Raw genomic sequence first — 27,994 nt, 5'->3', positions numbered from 1 at the left:
TTTGTTTGTGCATAGGATGGGTCTAGATGACTCCTGCTTTCCAAGATTTTCTGGTACAGAGATTCCCGTTCTTCAGGAAATAATAGCTCGAGTAAAGACCAGTTTAGTCTTTCACCCACATCTGATTCAATTCTGTCTTTGTCAGAAATGTTATTTTACAGGAATCACTAAATATGGAAAATGGGCTCTGTCAAGCACAGCAGAGCTAATTTATGTGCTCATCGGTCAGATTGTCGTTATTGGCTTTCATTCATGAGTGGAATTATTTCTGCAAAAAAATTTTGATTTAAATGCACATGCTAATAGGATTACAGAGTTCCCATTCTGGCTCATCTTCTTTGACTTCTGTGGAAAAATCCTTTTCTCTCAGGCTGTTTTTCTGGGGTGAGAAATGGAGCCATACATAAATCAGAAGAAGATTCACCTCTTTTCACCTAAAGCAAGATTGTGTCCTGCCATAGTCTTCATAGCTATATTCTGTGTTAACTTCTGGTTATGGAAGCATATTTCCTTCCTATCATATATGATCTGTGGTTAGTATGGATCAAAAAGAGAAGCCTGATGTTTTCTTCTGAGTTGCTCTGAGAAGCCTTTCCCTTTCCCTGTTAGAGATCTGAGTTCCTGCAGATGAGTCCGGTGCTGCATGAGCCTGATCAGACAGCCCTCCTCTCCCATGCGTGCTCTGGGGAACAGGGAGGTAAAAATAAAATGCCTTGTATTTATGTTCCAGCAGTAATTCCTACTGACTCAAATGGGAATACAACTGTGCCTCTAAAACGGATCTATGAGATTTTTGTTTTTCCTTTCACCCAAGGTTGCACAGAACTGGAACCTTCCATTTTTCAAGTAAAAGAGCTGTGCTTTTATAGATGTCCGTTCATTTGAGCAACAACGACAAATACTTCATGCCTCCAGCAGTGCAAAAGCTCTGAATGTTAAAGCTCTTCGGTCTGGCTGAGTATCTGTCACAGTCCTATTGCCAGAAGTTTCTTGGAGGTTTGCTTAGGGGTGTTTTGGAAACCATAATTTCTTCTGTCTGAATGAATGGTTTGGCCAGGAAATCAATCTAGCCACACTAGACTGCTGACCCTCCTACACCCATTTCGCTTCACCAAATACCTTTTTTTAGACGTGTGTGTGTCCTGGGACATTGGTGGCAGGACGACTGCTCGCTGCAGCTCTCTGCCGAGCCCTGATGTTCCTGTAGACCTGCTGCAGTGTGAGGGCAGCCACTGCTTTGCTGGTCCTTGCGGGCAGTGGCGGCTGCCTGAATTACCATGCAATGTGCCGCTGCATCTTTTCCAAAGTGCCCTCTGGTTTTTCTTAAGCAAATTGTGTTTCCGAACAGCTCTACCAATGCAGTTTGCAAAGCACATATGTGCTAGTGCTTTGCAAAAAGAGCATGGTAACATGTCCTCCTCTTCCGCTTGATCCACCTGGTGTCTGGATCTCAGGCTAGTATCAAGTGTTATGATTAATGTGTAGCCGTACGTGCCGCGGAAGCAGCGGAGCTCACACAAGCACAGCTTAGGAGGTTGTCTCCAAAGTCTTTCTTGGCAGACTTTTTGTGTTGCATGTTTCTGTCTCTCGTTTCGTGAGTTCTGCTCTTCCTTGAGCTCCAGTCCTGCCTCTGCGGCCATGTCGAGGTGACCTGCTTTATGTGCAAAGGAAATCATTCTCAGCAGGGCTGGCAAATGGCAAGTGTGACTTGCTCACAAATGTGTCCATATTTGCAGTTCCTTTAAAAAAGAAAAAGAAAAAGAGTTACGAATATTGTGTGTGGACTCTTGGTGTGGTTTTTGGATAGTGCATGTTTGGCAATGGTGGGAAGTGGGATGATGACATGGGAGCGCTTTGTATATGTGTAGGGTGCTGGGTAGAGCAAACTCACCCCACCTCGAGAGGCTCTGTGGTGGCTGGGGGGCAGGGAGATTTATGCCAGCCTTTCTCTTCCACCTCCCTGCCTATCCTCCAGCCAGCGGAGACTACGTTACTGTGTAAAGGCAAGATAAGGCCACGTTTCCAATCTTGGGTTGCGTGGGCCAAGCGAAGCCCAGGCACTGTCCCAGATGCCTTACAGTGGTCAGCCAGGGCACGTCAGCGAGCAAGGAGAAAGAAGGAGACTTCATATCTGCCAGGGTTGCGTACAGCATGGCATGACCGAGATTTAGTAACCGCCTGGTAAATAGATTTTTTCGTCACCAAAGGCATGACCTTGAGTGGGAAAATCCAGAGCCTCGTTCAAGTGAGATTGTTGCACGGTGTAACACACCTCCCTCTGGAAACCTTTGGGTTGGCTTTCATCATGGCTTGTGGCTCTGGAGGCCTGATACTTGGTCTGCAGAGGTTTCCTGGCTCTAGGTTAAACTTTGGACAAAATTCCTGCAAGCGGGCAGGGTGGGCTGTGGGCCTGCTCGGGACTTGGGCAGTTTCTGCCCATCTGCTGCCTTCCCTGGGTTGACAGGGGACAATGACTGACCGTTGCTTCCCAGGGACGGCCTCGAGCAAAGAGTGCCGCAGTGTGAGAGGTGCTGTGTGTCCGTCCGTGCTCCAGCCATGGCTGTGCTGCCTGGGGAAAGGAGAGGGAGGCAGCAAGGCTGGGGCCTGGCCCTGCTCGTAAGACCAGGGGCGTTTCCTGGTGGGAAGGGCGGTCCCTGCCCCTTCCATCTTGGACTTTGGAGATCCTGAGTTTGGCCCTGCCTCGAGCCCACCAGGCTGAGGTAGGAATGTGCGTCTCAGTAACAAATCCTTGGAGTGGATGGGGTTGTTCCAGGCTCCATTTAGCCTCCTATCAACTCCCTTCCCTTACTGAAAGTTAAATTGGCAAGGTGCCGTTGACTGGAGGTAGGGGTTTGGACTGTGTTACTTCCAAGCTGTAGTAAAAACCTGTCTGTACATTAATCAACCGAGATGTGGGAAGATCAGCTTGTCCTCAACTTTGAGGTTCTCCTCAATCTCCCCGTGAGCCCAGTCCCCAGCAAAGGCAGTGAGTCCACGATACGGCTGCTTGCCCCAAATCATCCCTGACAGAGGTAGCCTCCACAGGGCGATCGCTTCCAGCATTCTCCTTCCGTGACTGCAGCCCGCTTCCCTGTGCACCAGTAATTCCCAAAGTTAATCCTCCTGCAGCGGCAGTGGGAGCGTGGGCACCTGAGGGCACCCCGCTTGGCGCAGCCCCTTGGCGAGGAGCCCCCCTGCTTCCCCCGCCGCCTGAGGGGCTTTCGGTGCTGCTGCGGGGCGGAGGGGCGAAGGCGCTTGCAAAATCAAAATCACCATCGCGACACCCTGAAAGTTGCTGACGCAAGATGCGCTGATAAACTCCCAGAGCATCACGTGGAGCCTGCAAGAGGAGACTATCTAAAGCCTATTGAGTGGAAGATAAGCTGGACACTGACAAACATGATCTTGTGCTAGTTGATTTAATGCCACTTTGTGTGCATGGAATAACATCGAGAGCTGGCTAAACCCAGGTTTTTTGAGATAAGACTGCTACTTTACCCTTATGGAGGACTGTTGGAAAAACCCCAGCAGCTCCACCTGGGATCCGTCCTCCGCCCAGCCCCTCTCACCTCACTCCTGTCGTCAGAAGACAGATGATTTGGATTTTCTTCCTGTCTGGGAAATGAACTTTGACTTCCTCTAGCTTGTTACAATTATTTCCGTATGTTCTAAAAACCTAACTTTTGACCTCAGGTATGTAATAAATTATTGGTTCAACTTCTGACTGAGCCTGTCTACGGTTATAAAATATTATAACTCTCATGGTCTGCATTTTACAAGCTGGCAGACAAGGCAGGCTGCAATCTCTGCTCGGTGCATAGCCGGCTGTGAGCAGCAGCTCTGCCCAGCGGGGTAGGAGCTCTGCATGCAGGTAGCAAGAACTGGCTTCTAAAACAATTCTCTGGGAGAGCAGCTCTCCCTTAGCACGTGTACTACCCAGTATCTCTAATGATATTTATTGCTGAACTGAGTATATCTGGATGCACCAGGCTATTTTCATGTGTTGTAACTTATGTTTTTGTTTTCTGCTGGGGTGGATAAAAGATTCAGAGATAACCGTCTAAAAATGTTTAATAACATCAACTGACTGCTTTCTGATATACAGTCTGAGATGTATCTTACAGGAGTGTTACAATTTCTAAATTCTGTAAAAAAAAAAAAAAAAATTTCATCTCAAACTGTGTGGGATTAAACATCTTGGTCCCTGACTGCTCCTGGGGAGGGAGTTGACTTGCCATGGTTTCAGAAAGGTGAAAGCTTGTTCCCAAAGGGCAATTGAGAAATCTTCGAGCAACTTGTTTGCTTTGGTTTTGAAGACTTATTGACATTGGCACATCTTCGGTCTGTTGCTTTTGGGGGGAGTAAGGGAGATTGCACCCATTTCTAAGGTGCTAGTCTGAACATGTGTATCGATTAATTGTGGTTGGATACAGTTCAGCAGAATCTCCTGCTTGGATATAATGGAAATCTTTTTTAAGCCTGCCCAGTATCTCCTTCTTGGGAGTTTCCTTGGGTTTGAACAATTTGTCATATTTTGTAATTGTTCATTCCAGTTTCTAAGTTCTTGTGTGAAGTCTTCTGATGAATTGCTTTCAGGGGCAAAGGAGATAATTTTAAGGTGCTTCAAATAACCTTCAGAAGTTAATAAGTAGTCTAACTAACAGTAATATCATTGGGGTCTGGAAACACCTGAGAAACATTGATGGAATCGGAACCTGACAAAGTGTTGGTGGCTGTCAGGTCTCCTGTAGTAATCTGCTTTTTGTGCTTGTTTTCTTCCTGGCAATTCACAATGAAATCCATGGGAAGAATCTGAGAAATTCAGCACTTAGCATGAAATTCAGGCTTTCATCAAAAACTAGATAACTTTGCTGTCTGTGATCTTTCATAAGGACAGATAGTGTGGTAGGAAATGAGAGAAGTGTGTAAGATTGTGAAAAATGCCTGTTGCAGGGCATATTCCTCTCTCTGGTGTGCAATAAAGTTTACACAGTGTCCATAGGTCACAAAACCTTTCATGGAGGCAGCTTGTATTTTCATGCTTAGGACTGCCGAGCGCTTGATGTGCACTAGGAAATAGAGGAGGTGCTGGTATGATCTCTCACCTGCGCTGTTTTCTTCCAGATGCATATTCAGTCTCTTCCAATGACAACGGGGGCAAGTCTGATTCAGTGGCCAACTTACAACCTCAGCCATCCCTCAACTCCATTCAGAGCTCTCCTGGCCCCAAGCGCTCAACCAACACCCTGAAGAAATGGTTGACTAGTCCCGTGCGCCGGCTGAACAGCGGGAAGACCGAAAGCAACATCAAGAAACAAAAGAAGGTGCGAGATGGCAGGAAGAGCTTTGACCTCGGCTCACCAAAGACCGGAGATGAAACCACTCCGCAAGGAGACAGCGCAGATGAGGTGTGTGTTGGTGTTTGTTGCAGGAAAGACCATACCTCTGACAGTCTCTTCTGTGGTGTGTGATTCGTGCTTGAGTAAACGCAGTTCCCTTAGGGTCTAGAGGGAACAGCGAATCGTATGTAAAATCGCATTGATTGAAGCTGTGTTGCAAACAGCATTGTCATCCAAAGAGCAATGGAATATATAGGGAACAGCATTTCAAAGTCTGCATATGTTATTGTCCTTTGACTAGATTTTTCTTAATAACCTGTTAGAAAGCTGCCAAGGATAGAAATGAAGTTATTCTTGAGCAGCTGTTATCACTTTTTGCTGAGGTTCGTATCACCTTTATCCTACCATGGCAGTGTAATTCCTTATTGAAGGAAAACACTTAGAGAAATAGCCCTGTTTCTGTTAAATCTGCTATGTATTTGTAGCTGCAGTTTCTCTGCAGGCATGTTCTTTGCCAGAATGGCTCTTTCCTGATAAAGTGAATAAGGATTGCAAGCCAAAAATGGAGAAGTTACTAACTGAACACAAATAGAGGAACACATTTTAAAAACTGTACATTGAGCTGTTCTCATTTGAATTAAAAAATACTTTTCCATCAGCACACAGGCAGCTGTAACTGTCTTAGCTGCTTGGGTGACCTATAAACTGTATTTCTGTAACTCTTAGAATGCACCAGGATTAACAGGCAAAACCTAATGTCTTTATGGCTTCTCCTCCATGATGCTTAGCATTACCTGCAATTCTCTCCACCCAACGCAATATTGCAATATTGAGCCAGTATTAGTATTAACAGACTCAAAGCCTGGTGGTAGGGCTCAGATATCTAAAAAGATAAAAGAAACCCGTCCCTGCTTCTAATTATATTTAACTTTTCTTCAGAAGAGCAAGAAGGGTTGGGGAGAAGATGAACCAGACGAAGAGTCTCACACACCTCTTCCTCCTCCCATGAAGATTTTTGACAATGATCCAACCCAAGATGAGATGGTAAGGCCTCCCCTACTATATCAGTTTGCTGTTTAAGTGCATTTCTCACGTAGCCATCTCACAGTGGTTTCATAGTAGTCTTCTAGTATCCAGGGCCTAGACTTGTGGTTATAAGAGACTCCTATGTGCAAGTCATAATCTAATGCCTTTCACTAACTGGATTTACAAATAGTTCTGGATAAGCAATTTAGCCCTGGCATCCCATTTCATGACAGGTCAATCGTGTGCTTGTGTTATGTGTGGTCAGAAATTCCACTCAGGCTGATAACGCGTGTTCTCCACGTCTATTAAAAGTGCTGTTGGTGTCTGGCAGTAGCAGCAGAAATGGTATTTGGCGGCAGCCTGGCCCCGAGGAGTGGGACAGATGCTGGAGTCTGCTTGAATCCAGAAATACCACCTTTACCAAGAGTTACATAGCTTGGGCTCTCCACTCTGGCTTTGTGTGTGATTGGGGTCCAGGAACATTGTCAGTCTGTGCCCCACCATCCACCCTCCATTCTGAAGTGCTTTAAAACTTGCAGATGGAAAAGCCTACCCAGTGCCATCTTTTGGCATTTTCGGTATATGTGGCTGATCATCACTGAATGGTCCATCAGCTCCAGTTATTTCAAAAGCCCACAAGGTATCTGAAGTCCCTCTCAGGAGGGTGGGAAAGGCTTTGGTCTGCCATCTTTGTGCACCATGCTGGTGGTGATAGTTCCCTGCTGTTAGATAGGGTCTCTTGAATGTTAAGTCAGAATTTGCTGTCATAGATGGTGCAGTGGCTTGCAGAGTCCTTCAGTAGCTCTCTTGGACCTGGGGTGAGAATCTGTGAATATGGCTATGACAGTGGTTTGTATTCACAGTCAGTGCAGGTCCTGTGTGCACGTGTCCTCCCCCACCCTTTCCTGGTGCTGTCGTCTCCCTTGTAGAAATCCATCCTCCTGTTTAGCTGTTTCCTGCTGGCATCTGTTTTTAGCACTGCCACTTCTGTATCTCTATCCTCTGATTGTAATTACTGCACACGAAGAAGCAAGGATAGGGGAGATTAATAAATTGTCAGAAAAAACCAACCCAGAATGTTCTTGGGGAAGGTTCAGGCAGGAGTTTGGAAATACAGAGAAAGAAGGTTGCAAATATTTCTGTGACTCAAGGAGCAGAATGATGGAGGAAAGGATTTGGGGACTTGCTGCTAATCTGTCAGGAAATGTTATGACATTGTGGTGGCAGCAAGACCAGAAGGAAGCAGCTGGAGTCGTGGACTTTTGCCCTTTGAGTGCTGTGTGTGCTGCTGGCTGTCTGGCAAGGGGCAGAGGCGAAAGGTCAGCGAAGCAGAGCCATGGTGGATCCATGCCCAGCACAACAGCAGTTGCTCCTGGCTTTTTTGCTGTGGTGTTTAGCTAAATGTTTTGGGGTTAGTTTGCTTTTTGGTTTTTGGGGGGTCTGTTTTGGGTTTTTTTTAAAGAAAAACAAAACTGCTTTAGTCGGGTCACTATTTTTGATTTTTAATGTGCCATTTCAGTATTTCTTAAATACATTTCTGACAGCGCCAATGTTGTGGAACTAAACTGTTTTCCGCTCCAGAAGTCTAAGCTTTATAGAGCGTTTTGTCATCCTGTTTCTTCACCCGCTCCTAAAAGAGAAGATTAAATAGAGCAAGATGCATCTGAAACCCTTTTTCTCTCTCTTTCTTTCCCTGCTCACTTTTTGTCATGGGGAAAAAAACTTAAGCTCACAAACACGGCTCCTGAATTCCCTGGCACAGGAGCACCACGTTAGCAATGTTTGAGTCACGCTGGAGCCAAAAGCTCTTTAACAGTGTTAATTTGGGCAGAGCTCCCTGCTCATGTCCTGCTGCTGCTTACAGGCACGGGCTTAGGTTGGACCAGCAGCAGCATGGGGAAGTAGCAGTGGTAGGTGGGAGATGTCTGCGTGGTGTGGGGGGGTGGCACCTTCCCTGAGCCCATCTGCAAGGCAGCAATAATCATGCCTCGCTGCTCCTGGAGGCTTTTATAAAGACAAATTGCAAAATATCGTCATATTAGAAATTCATAATTTACTTCCTGGGAAATAGAAATACCATTTTTCGATTTGCCCCACACAAACCAGCCTCTCTTGTCAGTCACAGGAGAGTTTTATTTTACACTGAAAGACTTGTAGGCAGCAAATGTTTCCATGCTCCCTTCAAAGTCCTCCAGTTATTTACTTTTCAGAGATATTGAGCAATTTCAGTTAAAAGAAGTGAGAGCAACAGCTGTTCAGTGCCTCCAAAAATTGGACGACTTCTGCTAGAATGGTTTTGTTTGATGGTTATCGTCTATGTATTTGTCCAGTACCTCTTCAAAGTCCCTATATTCAGTCATTTTTTTTTACCTAGACACGTCTGTCCGCATTGCAGGTGAAGCAGGCTGTCTGAGCTTTTACATTTCTATGAGATTCCTGCATTACCAGCCTAATTCCTCAATTACCAGCCTGATTACCTGTAGTTTTTGTTGTTGTTTTAATTAGAACTGTTGATTAGATGTGTTATTTGTGAAAGACAGACGCGGAATGGCAGGCTGTTCACGCTTCTGCTCTGTCACAAGGCTTCTGGATGGGATTGGTCTCCCTTGCCTTTTTTTTCTCCTCCTGGGGCTGTGTCACTCAACATGAGCAACCTCCCCAAAGGGCCGCGTAAAGAGGTGGCCAGCTGCCTAATTCCTGCCATCACATTTCCATATCTCACTCCTCAGCACTATTTAATCTCAGATGTGTGTTGTTTGGCACCTGCATGTTGACTTTGCTGAAATAGATGCTCTCCAGAAGACCTTTATTAAGCAGCTGAGAGATGAATAAGCTTTTTAATAATTTTAATGCCAAATTTGTAAAAATTTAGCCATACTTTAGTCCGTGTCAGCCTGCCAAAAGCAGGTTATCAAAGGGCTTATAGTTTTAGTCAGTGCTTGTATTTCATTCAGAAGAAATGTACATACAGGTGAGCTAATACCAACTCCCATAGCTATTGCATGAGTTTGGGTTTTCGAAGTGAGGTTTCTTAGGACAAAGACCAAGGGGTGAAGAGCAAAAAACTTAAACTAAAACTGCGTATTTCACACAGAGGCCAGTCTTTGCAGCGCCATGGGAGATGCTTGGGTAGGACATTGATGAGGTCTCAGTGTTTCTGGAGATTTGTAAGAACCAGCTGTTAGCTGTGGCTGCCTGAATGTAGAGACATCCAAAGACATTACGTGATGTCAGGCATCTAAAATTGAATACCTGCGACCAACAGACAGGCATAGAGAAGCGAGACTGAAAATATTCTAGCTAATGTCAATAGGGAAAAGTGGGCATCTCCAAAGAGTGTTTCTGCCCTCTTGTGCCAGGTACCTAGGATAGATGCGATATGTAGGGGTGTTTTCTGTCCAGATTGCAGAAAGGAGAGAGAAAAGATACACATTTTAGATGGCTGAAGTTGCATGAATGGGAGGTGTCATCTGAGTTCATTTGGAGTTGCAATTGATCTGTGGGAAAGGAAGGGGGAATGATTTGTTCCCCCCTGCCTCCCTCCCCTATTGCCTGTAACTCCATGTGTACCTTGTACTTAACTGCATTTATTAAATATGTATGTATGGGGGAGGGCATAATTTCTTACATCTGCAGTAAGAAGATCAATTTTCTGGAGCCTGTAAGACCGTAGATGTCCTTTGAAGGAGGAACCAACAGACATTAAGAGTATTGTAGCCTGGTTGCAAATGAACTTCAGTTCTTTGATACTGTTCCCTGGTTCCCAACCTTGGAATTGCTGCAGGGGGATGTGCAGCCAGAAGTGGATGGCAACTCTGTGCTTGTCCAATATGGCGACACTCACTCACCTGACCATGCATGTGGTCCTCTAACCCTCCTGCTCCCCTTCCACATTCATTCTCCTGTTTCAGAAGCTGCTTCACTGACCGCTGGTTTCCTACTCCCTTCTCATCCTGCTAACTTGCTTTTCCTTTGCAACCTGGTGTCTTGCAGTCCTCTTCTTTGCTAGCTGCTCGACAGAGCTCCTCCGATGTCCCAACTGCTGCGGACCTTGTCAGTGCAATAGAAAAGTTGGTCAAAAGTAAGCTGGTAAGTTTAGTGTTGTGAAAACTGTACACAACAGGCCTAATATGACTCTAGGGAAGGGCTTTAAAGTCTACCTCTTGTTTCTGGTTTCCTTGCTTTCCACCTTCATCTGTTATGCTTTTATTAACCCTATGTGCCCTGCTTCTCAGTAGAGTATCTAATATTTTTGCTCCCCACGTGAGATGAAGCCTACATCTCACATTGCCATGTAGGTTCTGCACTGCATAGTTGAAAGGTGCTTTTGGAGCGGGCTTTGCAGCGTATGAGCTACTGTACTGTACTCTTTCTGGGGTCTTGCTATTCTTTCAAATATTTTACACAGTGGGATGTTTTGTTTTGTTTTAAAGCTTGTTCTGAGGCACAGGAGTTTTACCACCCAACATGTGAATTTGTTTAGTATTCTGGCTTCCCTGAAAAGACCCTCTAAAGAGTAGAACTGCTTGAAGTATCACAGCTGTGCTTTAATTTTACAAAGATTCATGTGTCGCTTTTAATCTGCCTTGTCAACTCTATCTGACAGGGAGTGGAATAAGCAATAAAAATGCTCTGGGTTTAATTTGTTCAAAAATTTCAGTATCGTGCACTCTCCCTGTCTGGTCCCATGTCTGCTGGACAAGCCTCCTGTTTCATATCTTGGCTTCTATTAAGTTTTCCCTGAAACAGTTCAGAATGTTAATGTAAGCTAAACCTTTTTCTACATGTCCCAGGACCTCTAAACTTAGGTAAATGCTTGCTTTGAGCAAGTTTAACTTAATTAACAACTCGGGATTAAAGCAGGGTTATGATGAGCCTACAAAGGTTCATTTCCTTATGTATACTGGAAGGATGAAGAGAGTAAAGACAAAACAAAAAAACCCACAGTGATCATTACATTCCTGTAACTCTGTGCAAGCAGCTTTATCTAGGCAATCATTTCAGAGGGTTTTGGTATTTTCTCAGTTTGAGATGTTGGTACATGAAGATAGTCTGCATTCATAGGGTGCTTGATAAGGAGTAAGTGGTGAAGGAGCTCTTTGTGACATGGGAAACCGAGAAGGACATTCCCAGCAAATTTACTCAAAATAGTTTTATTCCATGGAGGGACTAACAAATTGAAAAGTATTTCATTAATCCAGTTAGATGTATTTTCAGAGGATATTTTATATTCTCTCCCCCGTATGCAGGCTGTTAGGTCAATTGCAATAACTTTCTAGGGATTTGGGGGAAACTTTAATTATTGTGGAATGTTACTATGTATCCATCTATTTCTGTTTCATTGTGTATTTTACTTCACTACGAAGAATCCCCATTCAGTCTTTGGCAGAGAAACACCGACCACGTGTAGCCTAACACTGGTTCTGATTGAGACACCAGGATATTTTCAGGTTGTTTTGAAATAATTTGGAAGAGTTTTCTCATCCTGGGGCTACTGGAACATCTTTTTCCACCTTCTGGCAAAAGGACATCTTTTCTCTTTCAATGCTTTTTTTGAGGGGGTCTTATATAAACTTAAAGCTAGTTTGGTTGTGTTTCACTAAGTCCTGCAGGAAAGTATTGCGGAGTACTCTGCTTGGTTTTAGACTGCAGTGTTGATTGCAGAACTGACTGGAAACAGAAGATAACGCTGATGCTGGAGTTCAAGGATAATGTTTATTCTATCATTCTTTGGGGTTTTTTTAGACCCTTGAAGGAGGATCTTACCGAGGAAGCTTAAAAGATGCCACTGGCTGCTTAAATGAAGGAATGACGCCTTCAACTCCCCCACGAAACCTTGAAGAGGAACAAAAAGCCAAAGCAATGAGAGGCAGGATGTAAGTTGTCTTGCTGGTTCTTCTTTCTGAAATATGTCCCAATGAGGACACATAGCTGCACTGAAAGAATACTTTGTAGTCAGTGAATGAGCAGGGAACTGGGAGTAAAACTGTGTTCTGCTTGCTTCTGTTTTATCCTAACCTGTAAAAATACTTCATAAAAGCACCTGCACACCCAGGAAGTTCATCATCACTCTTTAAAATGTGCAGCTTTTACCCCTAATAGCAAATATCTGTTGCTGTAAAAGCCTCTGAACAGTAATACTAGGCAAGTATTACTGAGATGTTTGCCTTGGTAATTACTGCATTGCCAGAGGTGAAATCAGCTCTCAAAGGGGGATATGTGGTTGGCCTTGTTAGCTACCTTCAAGGAACGAACAGAGAATCCCACTAGGATTTTTTGAATGAGATAATAATTTTTTGCCTTAGCCATTATCAAAGGAAGGGGCAGAATTCAGATGCATTTGTGGTGGAAACACACCACTGAAGAGAAAGTTTCATTTAGGAAACCCTCATGTTCATGGTAATGGGAGAGGAAAGAAATGGTGACAGCTCATAAAAGTTGTTTTTTAAAATTATCTGTAAGTCCCATAAATGTAACAGAAATAACACTTCAAAGCTTATCATGGTTAAAGCATTTCTTAAATACGTGGTTAGGCTGAAGGACACAGAGAATTGGGGAAACAGAATCAAGAATTATATGAAAGAGAGCTCAGGTAGCTCTTTTCTTTATACTGCCTCTTACACGAACAACAGTAACTGCAATCATCTAATCAAATCATACATTGATGGGAAAAGTAACAGTCCATACAGGTCTCATTGGAGTGTGGTAAGGTGAGAGGTGGAAGAAGAGCAGCCCATTTGGGAAAGATGCCAAGCAGGGAAGGAAACCAAGTCAGGGGAGGACAAAGAGGTAGTTAAGTGTAGACAAGGAAGCAGGAGCAAAGTGCCACAGGTCTGTGAAAGCCATCATTTGCTCCTGCAGTTTGTTGTGGGAAGCCAGAGAAGCAATACAGTGAGGGACTGGATCGACTCTCAGCAGCAGGCAGGGACATGACACTCCTGGATGTGTTTCTGAATGCGAGTTTTCTACTAGACAACTGTCAGCCTTCCTGCAGGGAACATCTCTGCCCATTCCTGTCTCCTAAAAGCTCCTCAATATTGCAAGTTCTTGGGTTTCTCTGGTTGCAATTCATTAATTAGATAACTGGCAACTAACTGCAGGTTGCAGTTTTACTGCAGAGACCTTTGCCACTGTAAGCATAGATACAGTAACGCTTTCTAGCGTGCAATGCTTCTGGCAGGGGGACTGGCAGCGTGTTACGCGTAATTAGTGGCTGCCTCCGTCCAGATTTCCTAAACGCCAGGATGTTTAGGAGCACCTGCTTGTGGCTTTCAGCACAAGACATCTGTCTCCTCTCCAGCTCCTTTGTGTCTGTGTTCTGTATCTCTACAGCTCGCTGTGTTTAATTCCATAACCATATGAGGCAGCTGAGCTCCAAACTTGAGCTGTGATCCCCCCATTCCCCACAAACCAGCAGCTGAATCCTTGCATAGGCATGGGCAGTAATTTCCTGTATCTCTGGCAGCATGTGCATGCCAGCAGTTAGCCTTAGTGTTAGGAAAGCCCTATTCCATCAGACTTGATTGCTGCATTTCTATGAGCAATAAGGCAATAGTCTCATCGAGTAGCTTTGTTCAGTATAGATTTAATACAGAGTTAGCAAGATATCCAGATATTCAGACTTATTCAGGAGTGAGGAGGCTCTATCCTTGTTCCAGTTCATGCCATTTTAAATACAGCTGTGTAGTCAGTACCTGCTGGTGACCAGGGCAGGCACTTTCCAAGCAACTCTCTGCCCTTGCTCCATGTTATCGGATGAGGAGATGAGTGAACTTGAATTTTTGGCAGCATGCATCTTAGAAACCTTAAATTTGGGAGTACCTCTAAGGTCCTGTGTCAGGTAGGCTTCAAAGAACTAATAGTCGAGATTGATTTTTCTGCTTGTTAGGAAGAGGGGAGCTGGAGGAACGCTGGTGCTGAGTTTAAGGTAAGCAGTGGAGATACAGACCCTGGTTCCTAAAAGAGATGTAAATTTGCAGCTTTAGTCTGTTGACCTGATAGCCATCTGGTCGCTGCACTGATTTTTAATTCAAACTTACCTGCCTGCATGTGCAGCAACATTAAGTACTACAAGTACCTGCTGCTTCATTTTAGATCAGGATTTGGCCAGATGTATCCTTGCAGTAACTCAAACCAAAGGAGTCTGGGTGTGGGAGAGGCAGTGGGCAGAAGGGAGAGGTTCTCCACATCTTTTCAGCAGCTCTCTCTGTTCACGGGGAGCAATGCAGACGGAGGTGGTGCGAGCCGAAAAGTAACCTCCCAGCATGCCTCCCCACATGGAGACGTGGCAAGACTTTTGCAAGGGTACGGTAGGTCAGCCAGCGAGAGGGGACTGTACAGCATACACTTGTTCAGGCCACACGCTGCTGCTTTGTAAAAGAGCAGCATTTTGCCCCGCGCATGTTTACTACCCAGGCACACAACTTGGCAGGGCGCTTCGGAGAGCACAAGCATCTGGCATCACTGCTGCCAGCCCTGCCTTCTGCCAAGAGGGCTGGATTTCACTCTCAAACGAACAAGAAGCTGTGTGACCTCTTCCTGCCACGTGTCTTAAGTATCTCCTCCGCTCTGTCTAAGCAAGGGACATGTTGGGAGCGCAGCGGGAGCAGTATTTATTTTCTCAGTAACCTCTCATAACTGAGTCTCTCCTTGCAACGTCAGTCTACGTTTTTTTTCCTCTAGATATTTTCAACCAGGCTTTTATCTTAGCACTGTTTGCCCTCAGCTCTATCATTTCAAGTGGGTCAGTCTGCTGATTGATGTGGACGGAGTGATACTAGACATGAAAGCACTCCTCTATCTTGTTAGCCTTGTTACTGCTGTAGCGAACTTGAGCACAGATGGAGTTTATTTGTCATGTGCCAAATCTATGTATTGGCGTAATTGAGAGGCAAACTGTCTGCAGCAAACTGTAACTTTTTGAAATTGTCCTCGAAAGAACATTATGTGATTAGTCAGTTTGACTTCCAAAGGAGGGGCTTTTTTTAGCTTGCTGTTGTTTGCATGCATCAGGCCTTCATTAGATGACTCTCCTACCCAGGATTATTAGCTCAGAAATCAGTGCAAACCATTTGACACCCACACATAGATTACCTAGTCTGAAAGATTAAGCTCTTGATTATGATGGGAGGGGGGGATTTGTTTTCCAAGTGTTTGAAACTTCCAAATTAAAACTTAATTGATGAATCTTGGGCAAAGCCAGAGAGACTGGGGCAAGAAATCCTCTCCTGCTTGCTGCAAAATGGGTCACGACATGTCTCCATTGCTATCAGGAGGGCTGCATGGGGGGTGGAGGAGAGGAGAGCAGGGAGGGGTAGTTCAAAGTACAGGCAGCTGATTGTGCTGCTGCTTTTGCACTATCCTGGGATATGGGGGGGATAGAGTGGTTAAAAGAATTGGAACTAACCTGACCTGAAATGTGACGTTTTTGTCATTTACATTCTACTGAGCTGTAAGTGAGTGAAGAGTGAGTTGTGTTACGTGACCTGGAATGACGGTGGGGTAATATGTGGTAAGAGGAACAAACAGTAACATCAAGAAATATGGTCAAATATGTGTGTGTTCTGTTTTAATTTAGGTTTGTCTTAAATGAGCTGGTACAGACTGAAAAAGACTACGTCAAAGACTTGGGAACTGTTGTGGAGGTGAGCTGAAGCAAACCCTGCTATGCAAAATGTTTTCCCACTAAAAAGCACCATGCTGAAAAGTGACAACAACAAAAAATACAGCATGAGAAACAAACTGCTTTATTTTGCACTCTGCTTCCATGGTCCCCTTCTTATGTTGACAGAAACAAGAAGAAATGCCTTTGGAAACTATTTTTGTTTCCATCTAACAAATGTTGTATTTTAGGTTTCAACTCCAGTGTGCAAAGGTTTTTCTTGGCTGCTCTGCTTGTGACAAACTCTTTCTGCTCTAATGCAGCCTTGAGGGCAGTGGTGGAGAATAACTTATGCTCCTACCACCTATTTTGTGCGTTTCTTGCTGTCATATTGAGTAATGGTAACACATACCTCAGTTTGCCCCTGGACTAAAGTCCTGTGTCTGAGTACCTTTCCAGAAGCTGGGTTTGGATCTGTGCTGAGGTGCGTTTGTGGCCCATCGATTACTGTTTTGCAAAAAGACTTGAGATAAAATGGAGGGCTTTTTTTTTTATTTGCCCCTTTTTTTCAAAAACAGTTATATTTTTTTAAGCTTCAACTTGTAAAGACAGGGATTCCTAGGGATCACCTGTCAGATCCAACTCACATGCAGGGTCTGGTTTTTTTCCCAGCAAGGACTCAGAACTGGAGTTCTGACTGAAGTGGGCTTTCAGCAATGCTTTTGGCATTCGCTAGTCCAAGGAGAATTATCCACCCATCTAAAGTGATTTTCAACAGTTTCCAAACTTGAAGACCTTTGTGTTATCTTCTGTTTACATCATGCATCACTGGCAAACCTGACAGGGCTGCAGTGCCACAAAGGCTTATAAAGAAGCTCTCAGCAGGTGTGAGAAATCCTATTCATGTGACACTTCAAACTTACTCCTTGACTTTGTGCTCCAACAAAACACTTGTGGTGGTGAATGGAAGAACTTTATACAGAGTCTGGCTTCTTTCTCTTACCGGAGAAGCCAAGAGCTTGATAAACTACTTTTGTTTAACTTCTATCTTCTAATTGCACTTGTCACTTCAATGACACCTAATAACGGTTTGTTTAAGCATTGTAGATATTCAGAATAAATCCTTTAAAGTTTTCTTTCAAGCAAACTTTGTAATTTAAAGTATCTAGATGGGTTTCTGGTTTTAAATTGTACAAAAGCATTTTCAATGTAAAAAATCCTGACATTAACTTTTGCTTCTTTGAAAAAAAGAGTGTGTAATTATGCTCCCCCTTCAAATGAACACTTTGCTAATCACTAATCATTTATCCTAAAGGGCTTCATGAAGAGGATAGATGAAAAAGGTGTTTCTGAAGATATGAAAGGGAAAGACAAGATTGTATTTGGCAATATTCACCAGATCTATGACTGGCATAAAGAGTAAGTTCTTGGTTTTGTTCCTTTTTAAGCACCTTTCTAACCGCTCGTCCATAAAGGATCGGGGTATATGGTGTCTGTATGTCTAAGTTGCTTTTAATTGAACATCAGCAGGTCATTCAGGGCTGAACTTCCAAAGGACGTTGCCTCACTTTAAATGGTCTCTGTTGGTTTGTAAGTGCTGCTTAATAACTTCACAAATCATGGCTACCTTGAATCCTGGGAACATGTTCTAATTCATGTGCTTTTAGCCACAGTTTCACAATACACTAGTTCCTGATATAGGGCTTTGTCTACCCAGCCAAAAATGGCACAACTGCATGATGCAAAGCATCGGTCTTACATAAAATAATTTTTCCCAGTGAAAAAAAACTTTGGTGGGCTATAGCTTTGCACTGCCTGACTTCATGTTTGTCGTGCTGTCTCGGATCACAGATACAGCTTTATACTGGCTCATACACCATGCCAGGAGTGCTGGTCAGTGTGACAGAAACGTTGCACACAAGAGAGTCTGCTCTGTTTCAGTGCTGTGCTGCCAATAGCTCTGCCACTCCTTGCTGGGGAGCCACAACAAGAGACTCAATGGGAGATACCACTGTGGTCCATCCACAGTTCCTGAGCTATTGCACATAAGCAGTCCCAACATGGCTCCCAGAGAGTTGCTGCTTGTGGGGTACTTGCTGGTTCCTCAGAAAAGCTACTGAGGCTGCCATAATTGTGTTTCTTGGGTCACAGCTGCAAGCTTAATTCATCCCACTGATGAGCAGTAGCAATGCTGGAAAGTCATGGTTTCCTTCCCATGTCTTGTGGTTCTCAGCAACATGAACATCTTCACATGTAGCTGATAGGATCACGAGGCTGACCATACCAGCAGTATTTGGCTAGTAGGGTGATAAAATGCAAATACCTTCAAGATCCTTCTCACGTGAAAGCTCTGACATGCTTTGGCCTAGTCGATGCTTTTGACTCTGAGTTAGGAACTCTGTTCCTTGAAAATCTTACTCATACAAGTAGTTTTTGAAAAGCTGCTCGATACACGAGGCTTATTTCAAACCCTGGGCCATTTCCGCTGTAACTTTATGAACAGCAATGTCTTGCTTATGGACAATATGGTCATCATTTCAATTCTGCCACTCAGAAATACTCTACAGCTCCAGCTAACTAGAATTTGAGCATGCATATGCAGACTTGAGCAATGGACACCAGGCTGGATCTTCCTTCAGCTCTGGACATTTCCCTCACCCAGGAAACAAGGTATCCTTCCCATCATGTATCCCACAGGTTCTTATGTCATGGCCTGGGCCTGTCCCTGTGTTCTGACAGATGCCCTTGTGAGCACAACACAAAAAATGTCAGAAAAATCTTCACCATATATTAAGTTGATACCAGCCACAGAGCGTTTTTACCAGTGCCATTCATTGTTTAAGTGTGATGATAGGAGTTTTCTGTAACACATAGTTCCGCATATCTGGGTGAAGAAGTCTATTTAAATGCAGATGAATTTAATATTTATAGAGGATTGAGTTATGGAAGCAGCTGTATCTGATGGTAGCGATAGTTGGGACAGTTGGGACAGCTGTCCAATGTGCATCTTTTTTTGAGGTTCTGGGATTTCTTGGGTCCAGACCATTGCAGGCATGTCCTCTCACCAAATCTGGTTACTGTAGCAAATCTATGGAGGCATTTGAGAGAGAAATCCTGCAGTGAAAAAGAGGAAGATCATGGAAAGGGCGATTGTCAGGATTTGCCTACCAGTTAGAAAAACGTACCAGCATTTCTGAAGTTTAGTTTAGCTGCTTTTACCTCACTTTTAGGCATCCCAGTATGTTCTTGCTAAGGGCATTCCAGCTAGAATGAATGACCTCCCCAAAGCTGCAGGTCAAGATAGAGATGGTGTTTATGAATTACTATTGCTATTATGAATTACAGTATATTACTAACAGTAATATACTGAAGAACAGTGAAAAACAGAACGTACCAAAACTCCACCAGCAAAAATTGATTTGTTGATTTGTTTATTCACGTGGAAACTTCTGCATCTCTTTCACATTGACCAGTACTCCAAATCTGCTCATGCAACTGAGAACTCCTGGTAAAGCTGCAGTTGAGTTTTCACAAGCATTTTGGTATATGGAAAAGTTCTTTGGAAGTTCTCAGTGAAGGAAAGCAACCCTTGCAATTAGTAATTGGCACTTTTTAAAAATTGAAACCACTGTAATAGTAAAGAAGAACAGATAATTTGCAAGGCAAGACCTCCATATTTCACAGGTCTCATCTAATGTTTTAGAAATCCCACCATTAAGGGCTGAAGCCAAGCTTACCTTTTCATTTATTATTGAATACTATAGCTAAAATTGCACCAATATATCTGAAGGACGACTAGTTTGCTGCTGCTGGGATGACCTAAAGAAGTATTCTGAAACGTTGATATCCTTTCTTTCAGCTTTTTCCTGGCTGAACTGGAAAAATGTCTTCAAGAACCTGACCGTTTAGCACAGCTTTTTATTAAGCATGTAAGTTTTATTTTGTTACCTATCTCTAGTATAACTGTCATTTAGGGTATGATGACTCCTTTACGAAAACATCTGTTTGTGTCGACTTGATACTTTTACATGTCTAAACTTAATTATGCATCTTCAGTGAGCAGCTGGATTGAACTAAAGCAGAATCATTGCCTTCTTGCAGACTTCTTATTTTGGGGCCAAAATTGATGTGGCCAAGGACATCTGCCAAAATATAATTATGGCAGGTACTTGCCAACTGCTACGATTGACATGTTCGTGTGATATTAGCCAGAGCACAACTCTATAGCAAATTTCAGACCTACCAGTGTGGAGACGACATCTCTACCTGGCTATCCCCATGCAAACCTCCCCTTGCTAAGGTGCAGAAGTGGAGAACAGAACCAGTTGTCAATTTGCTTTCCTACTTCAGCAAACTAAATCTTTGATTAAACAAAAAATAAGGAAGACCAAGCAGAACATCTTAGCAACTTTCTGCCAGCTTTTAATAGCAAAACAGAATGGTAGCCAACAGCTCACCAGGCTGCTGTGCCTCTTGCTTTCACAGGAACGGCGATTACACATGTATGTGGTATATTGCCAAAACAAGCCACGATCTGAATATATAGTAGCTGAGTATGAGGCATACTTTGAGGTAAGCATTGCTTATTATACATTACTGCTACTTACAGCTGTGAGTCCTAGTCAAGTAGACTATTTTGTGACCTGTGGGGTTTATCTGAAACAAACTCTAGAAGATTTTGATGCTGCACATGCTGCTAAAGTCTCTGCTGTGGGGAAAAAAAAAGTTATTATTTCATTTATTTCAAATTCTCATGTTGTTGATTTTTAGTAAATATTTAATCCAGTACTAACTGTCTGTGGCCCTCAGAGTGCCCCAACTGCATTTCTGTCCAAAATAAAATAAGACTTTTTAATCTAGTAGTAATCTTGTAGTCTACAAACAGGGGAGGAGGTAGAAGTTGTTGGAGCTGGGTGGTGCCTCTCATAAATTCCCAATAAGTTTGTCTGTTCCAGGAAATGTTTGGGACTAGACACATTTAGATATTAATGTGAAAGAAGCTTGTTTAACAAGGGAAAGATGTTTCATTTCACCCAAGAGCATGAGACATGCTCTGCAGGACTTGTTTGTGAGCTAATCCCCGCTGCAGTGGAATGAGTGGTCTCCAGACCTTGCAGCCCTGCTCAGTCAGCTCAAAGCGGGAAGGGATCCTGTGCTTTCCAACGCCTTCCAGCTCGGTCATGACTTTTACCCAGTCCTTGCCTAAATACGATATGCCAGATTTTTAAATCCTCTAAAATTCCCTCTTGCAAACAAAAGATTAAGAACAGACCAACTTTCTGTGGACATTAGTCTCTGCTGAGACATTTTATCATGTTCTCTGTCTTACTCTGTGATTGTTTTTAATCCTTAATTTTTAGGAGGTTCAACAGGAAGTAAGCCAACGGCTAACCATCAGTGACTTTCTGATCAAACCCATTCAAAGAATAACTAAATATCAGCTTCTTCTCAAGGTAAGTGGAAAGATACAGTTTGGACTAAACTATCATCTGCATCTTGCATTAGATGCTGTGATTTTAAATCAGCCTTAGTTTTAACTGAGGAATAACTTCATCAGATTAAGAGGAAAGAGGAGTTTGCTTAAACATGGGCATACAATGACAGAGTCCCATGGAAAATGTCCAGAGAGCAGGAGGGCCACGTCTGTGGGAGTAGTTTGCAATTTAGGATAATAAAAAGATTTTTTTATTATTTTCTATTGGATTTTTTTTTTTATAGAAGAGTAAACTTCAAATAGGAATTTTCTTCCTCTGAAGTTTCAGAGCAAACTTTCATTCAATTTTTTTAAATTGCAGTAAAGACGCGCAAGTGTGTTAATAAAGCCTGTCTTTGGTGCTGAATGGCATGCTTCTAATAAATGCTATAGCTTCCATTTCTGAATATCTCTCTTCAAATTAGCATAAGAAACTTATTTCCAGAATATTCTGATGTCTTAAAATTTGGGGAGCCCACTGCAATTTTTTTCCTAAGGAGTCTGACCACTCTGGCTTCTGCTGACTTTATCCACAATGCCAATTACTCAGCATTTCTGAAAATTCATCCCTAGAGGTCTCAAGCTAATATCTAAAATTAGGCGTGTCTGAACCCTACCCTGTAATCTCCAACAGTACCAGGGCTCTGAGCTGGTTTCCTCTCTTTTTTGAACTAGTCTCAAGCAGGCTGCCATCAGCCCACAGTTTGCACTCTAGCAAAGAGACAGCAGCATGTTCCCTGAAATGCCAAAAGGAAAAGAAAAATCTTCAAGTGTGTGTGGTCTTGTGGCTTAAGACAGGGACCAAGTAAGCATTCCCAAGGGCTAATCCCAGCTTTGTCTTTTTTCTGTGATGTTTTCAGTAACCATCCACACCCCTTTTCCATATCTATACAGTGGTTATAACGTTCAGCAATCTCTGAAGATGAATTTATTAATATTAGCAAGTTCCTTCTCGGAAAATCACATGCTGAATATGCTTTTTCTTTTTCAAACTGGCATCTTTTGTTTTCTCTTTCTGAAGTGCCTTAATGCAAACCTTTCTGCTTTCCCTAGGACTTCCTGAGGTACAGTGAAAAAGCTGGTCTGGAGTGCTCTGATATAGAGGTACGTTTTCACGTCCTGGACAATGGTGCTATCTTATCTAATGACATTTTATATGGAGGAATAAAAACCCCAGTATTCCTTTGACAGTAGTTGAAGATCCCGCTGGTATTCTAAATGTGGTATTTCTCTTAGCTTAAATCAGAAGTAAAAGATGAAGGCGCAGTCCTGCATTGTAGGTGCACCATCCTCTTTTAGACATTACCGTACATCTTCAGTGCATGAAGGCCTCACCGTGAATAACTGCCAGCAGTGATCACGCTATTGAAGTTTATTATTTGACAGTTTGCTTTCAGGAACCCTCTGATTCTCTTGTAGCAAAACAACATCCTTTTTCCTTAACAGAAAGCAGTTGAATTAATGTGCCTTGTACCGAAACGTTGCAACGATATGATGAACCTGGGTCGCCTCCAAGGCTTTGAGGTATGCATTTGCATTCTGCTTACAATAACAACCAGGCAAGGAAAAGTATTTTATCCTTCTATGATTGTTTATACAATCTGCCCTACTCCAGGCTGCTTATCTAGTGCTTGTTCTTCTCCAGTGCTGAGCTGCATGCTTTGGTGAGGTTTCAAAGGTGGGGTTGATATATCTGTCACTCTAACCTTGTGACAATCTATCTATTGTCTCTTCAAAATGTGAGGTCTGTAAAAGCTTCTGCAAGCTTGAATTAGACTTCTTATATCAATTGCCAGAGCAAAATAAGCGGTGAACCAGACTGCTTTGCCTATTAGTAAGGTCACCTAGCATTAACGTGTTAACAGCTCCCTCTGAGTCTGGCAACATCCAGGAGGGGACTTGTGAGTTATAACCCCACAGGTTACAGCTTGTGGTTTGTAACTAAGCCAATGTAGACTTTGGCAGTCCTGGTGAGATGTCTTATCTCCAAAATGAAGTCAAGTTTCTCTTACTGTTTTTTCATTCCTGCAAACAGGTAGGTCCTGTTTTTTTGCACCTTCAGAGGTGTTGTGTCATTGACTACTGGCTTAGGGGGTGATGGAGAGCTCATGACTAAAGGGAATCCAAGGCACTACAGTAACAAACTACATAATGGGAACAGTGTTTGAAATGAAGTATACCAAACAGTCTACTTGAGACCTCTTGCTTTTGGTTTTATATGCACAATCAGTGGCAATAAAAACAAAGAAAACCTATGTTACTTTCCTTAAAGTGAGCTCTTGATTTACAAGATTGCTGCTTTGATAACTTAGAGGGGATATGTCTCACATGAATGCAGTGCTGCTTGGAAAACTTGGGACTGCATGAAACATAGCAGATCGTCTTGTGGGATCATGTTGGGTGGGGGTTTGTAATGTTGGTGCTTTGTCTGCTTCTCAGGGCAAGCTGACAGCTCAAGGCAAGCTACTGCAGCAGGACACCTTCTACGTGACAGAGCAGGATTCTGGAGTTCAGTCTCGACCGAAGGAGCGAAGGGTGTTTCTCTTTGAACAAATAGTTATCTTCAGTGAACTCCTTAGAAAAGGATCTTTAACACCAGGATACATGTTCAAGAAAAGCATAAAGGTAAGAAATAGAGAGGGAGGGGCATATTCTGTTTGATGGCCACGTAAGGAAATCTTACCAATTTTCTATACTGTGAGACTGGTCCATCCTGTCACAGGTGGCCAGCAATTTGCAGAAAACATTTGCGTTTACCTTTCCACTGAAAGGTCAGAAGCCATTTAAATTTGCAGAAAACATTTGCGTTTACCTTTCAGTGGATCAGAAGCCATTTAAGACCATCTCTAAATAAACCATTGGGTGTCTAAATTTACTGGGTAATTTTTACAAGGAACACAACCAGGGCAGGTCCGCTGTCATTCATAGCTCTGAGTTAGCAAATATTGCTACAAAGCCTGCACTAGTCAAAGGAAGTATACAATAGTTGCTTTTAAGCATGATCATAAAAGGTAGGGGAAGGTGTAGTATCCAAAACACTCATCTTAGGCCAAACCATAAGTCAATATTAAGCCTCTATGTGACACTACTGGAAATACTCCCCTAATGGGGGGAGGGCTCTTAGTACAAATGCGAATGTTGCAAGAAGACAGAACTATTTCAAAAACAAACAAAAACACACACAGTTCTAAAAGTGCAGCTATGAGGAATTATAAAACCAGCTAAACTATAAAGAAAGTTTTAAGAAATTAATTTTGGTTTTAAATAATCTTTCCAGATTATGGGGCTGGGACTAAAAGTAAAAACTGAAAGTAACCAGGAAAAATACTTATTTGTATAGTTGTTTGTTTAAGGGATTTTATGCTTGTTTAACAAATGCAGAGTTAACCTCTGAAATGGTAAGTGAAGGTGAATGAATGCTACGCCTCTCCTGGTAAAACAGCCTTTGCTGTGCCTGCAGAAAGAGCGAAGTCACTGGTTCATTTGAATGTCTTGATTGTTCAAAGCTGAGAAACCAGTCTAGGATTGATTTCCTTTTCAAAGATACAGGTTAAAAAGAGATGTGGAAGAATGCATTGTGTTTGCTCTAAATTTTAAATGATACATTAATATGAATTAGAACAATATCAGGTGAAATAATGCATATTAACCATATATAGCTAAACAAATCTATGATAAACAGCATATTTACTGAAATGAAGGCATCTTCTTGGCTGACAGAAACTGCAGCATTTACTGAAAAGCCTATATCCATTTGCAAGTCAGTGTATTTCATCGTTTCCAACCAAATAATAAGCTATAAAGGAAAAACCAAAAGTGTACAAAAAACCAATCATCTTGATTCAGATGATCAGCTTTGATTTTATCTTATTGCTGATTTAAATAATTATTAAAGTTGGAGATGGAAATAACATGAATCATTTTTTACTTCAGTTTATTGTATGTATAACAATGAGGCTTTTATCTGCAGGAAACAATTCCTGAATTGTATATTGTAGATAAAGACAGAAAAATAAATCTCTCCTAATGTCAATAAAATTAGCTTGCCTCAAGGGTATGAGTTGCTTTTCTAGTTAAACAGCCTATGAAAGTAATGCTGTTCCCACTGCCTGAGTTTAAAATTTTTGTGTGATAATTTTCCAGTCCCTCTTTTCTTCCATTTGGCAAACAGCTCCTTCTCCCATTGAGTGCCTACAGCAAGTGTGGGATCCCCCGTGGCTCCATGTGCATCTCTACCACCGCAGCGTGGAGTCTGTGTGCCGGCAGCTCTCACACCCTGCCTCCCAGCCCCTGCTTCAGCTTCTGGCTGCTTTTGCATTTCTCTCGTGCTTTCCCACAGAGATGAGCTGTGGCCCGCAGCAGAGCAGGACCATTCCCTATAGCAGGACCATTCCCTGCCTCTCTGTGCCATGGGTATCCTCACCTTGCAGTGGAGCCTCAGCCTGAGCTGGGTGATTCCCTGGAGAGAGGCACTTTGTCCAAAGGTGTCACATAAACAGGCTGCCTCATCATCTGTCTGTCATAACCCTGCCCTAAGAGTGGGCATCCAGAAATTGCATCTGGTCTGAGTTAACGAGTTCCAGGAGGCTTTACACTGTCAGCTAGGACCAAGTTTCTTTGACCTTGGTTCGAGTGCTGACAAGATCCCGCTGGGCAGGTTGAACCCATCTTCACAGCACTTATCAGGACTGACTAGCCATCTTTGGCTAGCTTTAATATCATCTGCAGTCATGGTTGTCCAGTTCTCTGGGAGACACTCCCTGAGAGATGTAGGCTGTTTCCCTGCTGGTCACATCCTCCCACACAGCAGAAGGACCTAGCCGGCACCAGAGATGCCATTTCTTTCCTCTGTGTCACAGCCACTGCTGAGCACTGAGGTCTCTCCGTTAGAGTAAGAAATGCATATGACTTCAAATGCAGCCATTCTGGTCTGTCAGGGACATGAGGCTCCCAAATATTGTTCTCCAAGATCTGTCACTCAAACTGTGATAGAAGCTTCGTCAAGATGTCCTACATTAGTGAAGAACCCTTCTTTATGCAGTGAGGTAGGTAGTGTTCAGAAATTGCACATCCCTTCTTGGATACTTCTCAGCTGGATACGTTTCAGACTCTCAAAATACCTAAGTGGGTAGCCTTGGCAAATGCATCTCCCTGAGACACAAATAGGAGGTAAGGGACTCTGACCTACAAGTCTTTTTCCTGGAGTCATACCAGGATTGACTTGCTTGCTTTGGCTATCGACCAGAGGAGCAAGGGGAAAAGCACTGTCCAGGCTCACTCTCTGTCCCTTTCCTTGTCCCCATGTCAGAGGAGTTCCTGCCTGTCCCTCTAACTTCAGAGAGACCCCCCAGAAGAGAAAGAAGAGGCTCCTTCCATTTTGTAGTTTGAATGCTGGACAGTATTCAGATGTGGAGTGGATCTCTCCACACTTTGACAGATATTCAGAGTAATTGGAGATAGACTTCTTCTAGAGGGACGTTATTGCCTTAGTCTTCGGAGCTGTCTACTTCTGACCTGAAGACACTCCCTCTCTTTCTTTGAAAGGCTATGCCAACTTGTTCATAGATATAAGTAGCTCATGGGTACACTTAAACAGAAGCCTCACAAGGGCAGGACAGCAGCCAAAATTGCCGTCCATGAGATTTCCAGAAAGAGTATCTGTGGCTACAGTCACGTGAAGTGATTGCGCACAGATGACAGTGTAATCTGCTAGAAATAAGAAGAGCTGTTGGAGCATCAGGAGAGAATTGCTCTTTTTTTTTTGGTATATCCCTGTGCACGGTCCATTCCATTTTTAAAATACTCTAATGGCTGAGACTTTCTTTCCCGTAGAGGATAAGAAATGTAAACCCTTATTTAAATTGGAGGAATGATAGACTTTATTAACATCTTAATAGAAACGTTTTAACTCTATTTATGGGTTACAGTAAATTTTTAGCACATCAGTCAGGTCTATGTTACCTTAAAATAGAAGTTGTAATTCAAGACAAGGCAGGTGGATGTCTGGTACATCTATCAGAGCTTTATTAAGCATCGTATTTAAGCTTAAGATTTATCTGCCTAAATCTAGATAAGGCAAATTCTTCTGATTATGATCTGACAGTCTGTTATTGGCCTCAATTATTTTCAGGAACTTTTCACAACAATTTCATTCAGATTCTTGAGTAATGTTAACTGATGCTCCATGTAACACATGCTTACCTTGGCTTGTTTCAGATGAACTACCTTATCATTGAAGAAAACGTGGACAATGATCCCTGCAAGTTTGCTCTAATGAGCCGGGAAACATCAGAGAGAGTAATTTTACAGGCAGCTAATCCAGAAATTCAACAAGCTTGGGTACAGGACATCAACCAGGTCCTGGACACACAAAGAGATTTCCTAAATGGTATGTACATGGTCTTTGCTCTGTTTCCCAAATTGTGATACTAAATGGGATTTAGAATCTTTGAGTCTTTGTTCCCGCTATGAGAAAAACATTCAGCAACTTCTTTTCAAAAGGAAGATCCCAAGAAGAAAACTAGAGCCCAGTCTGCCTGTCATTAAGCACTGGGT

The 27,994-nt window shown here is 43.0% G+C and overlaps 1 protein-coding gene across 1 annotated transcript in view; it reads left to right on the top strand.

The window, feature by feature from the left end:
• The first annotated feature begins 2,910 nt into the window (after positions 1-2,910).
• The window catches only part of LOC104083884 (kalirin-like), a 35,751-nt gene continuing 10,667 nt past the window's right edge, over positions 2,911-27,994 (top strand). Inside the window, exons 1-14 of the mRNA XM_009587540.1 lie at positions 2,911-2,986; positions 5,125-5,408; positions 6,279-6,383; positions 10,359-10,454; positions 12,111-12,241; positions 15,943-16,009; positions 17,282-17,385; positions 19,826-19,895; positions 20,452-20,538; positions 21,327-21,419; positions 22,493-22,543; positions 22,886-22,963; positions 23,879-24,064; positions 27,656-27,827. Coding sequence (XP_009585835.1) covers positions 2,911-2,986; positions 5,125-5,408; positions 6,279-6,383; positions 10,359-10,454; positions 12,111-12,241; positions 15,943-16,009; positions 17,282-17,385; positions 19,826-19,895; positions 20,452-20,538; positions 21,327-21,419; positions 22,493-22,543; positions 22,886-22,963; positions 23,879-24,064; positions 27,656-27,827 — 1,600 coding nt within the window. The remainder of the gene's footprint in view (positions 2,987-5,124; positions 5,409-6,278; positions 6,384-10,358; positions 10,455-12,110; positions 12,242-15,942; positions 16,010-17,281; positions 17,386-19,825; positions 19,896-20,451; positions 20,539-21,326; positions 21,420-22,492; positions 22,544-22,885; positions 22,964-23,878; positions 24,065-27,655; positions 27,828-27,994) is intronic.

This window comes from Fulmarus glacialis, unplaced genomic scaffold (assembly GCF_000690835.1).
Source record: "Fulmarus glacialis isolate BGI_N327 unplaced genomic scaffold, ASM69083v1 scaffold20951, whole genome shotgun sequence".
Lineage (NCBI taxonomy): Eukaryota > Metazoa > Chordata > Aves > Procellariiformes > Procellariidae > Fulmarus > Fulmarus glacialis.
Note: the sequence above shows the minus strand (reverse complement) of the source record. Positions and strands in the feature narration are given on the sequence as shown.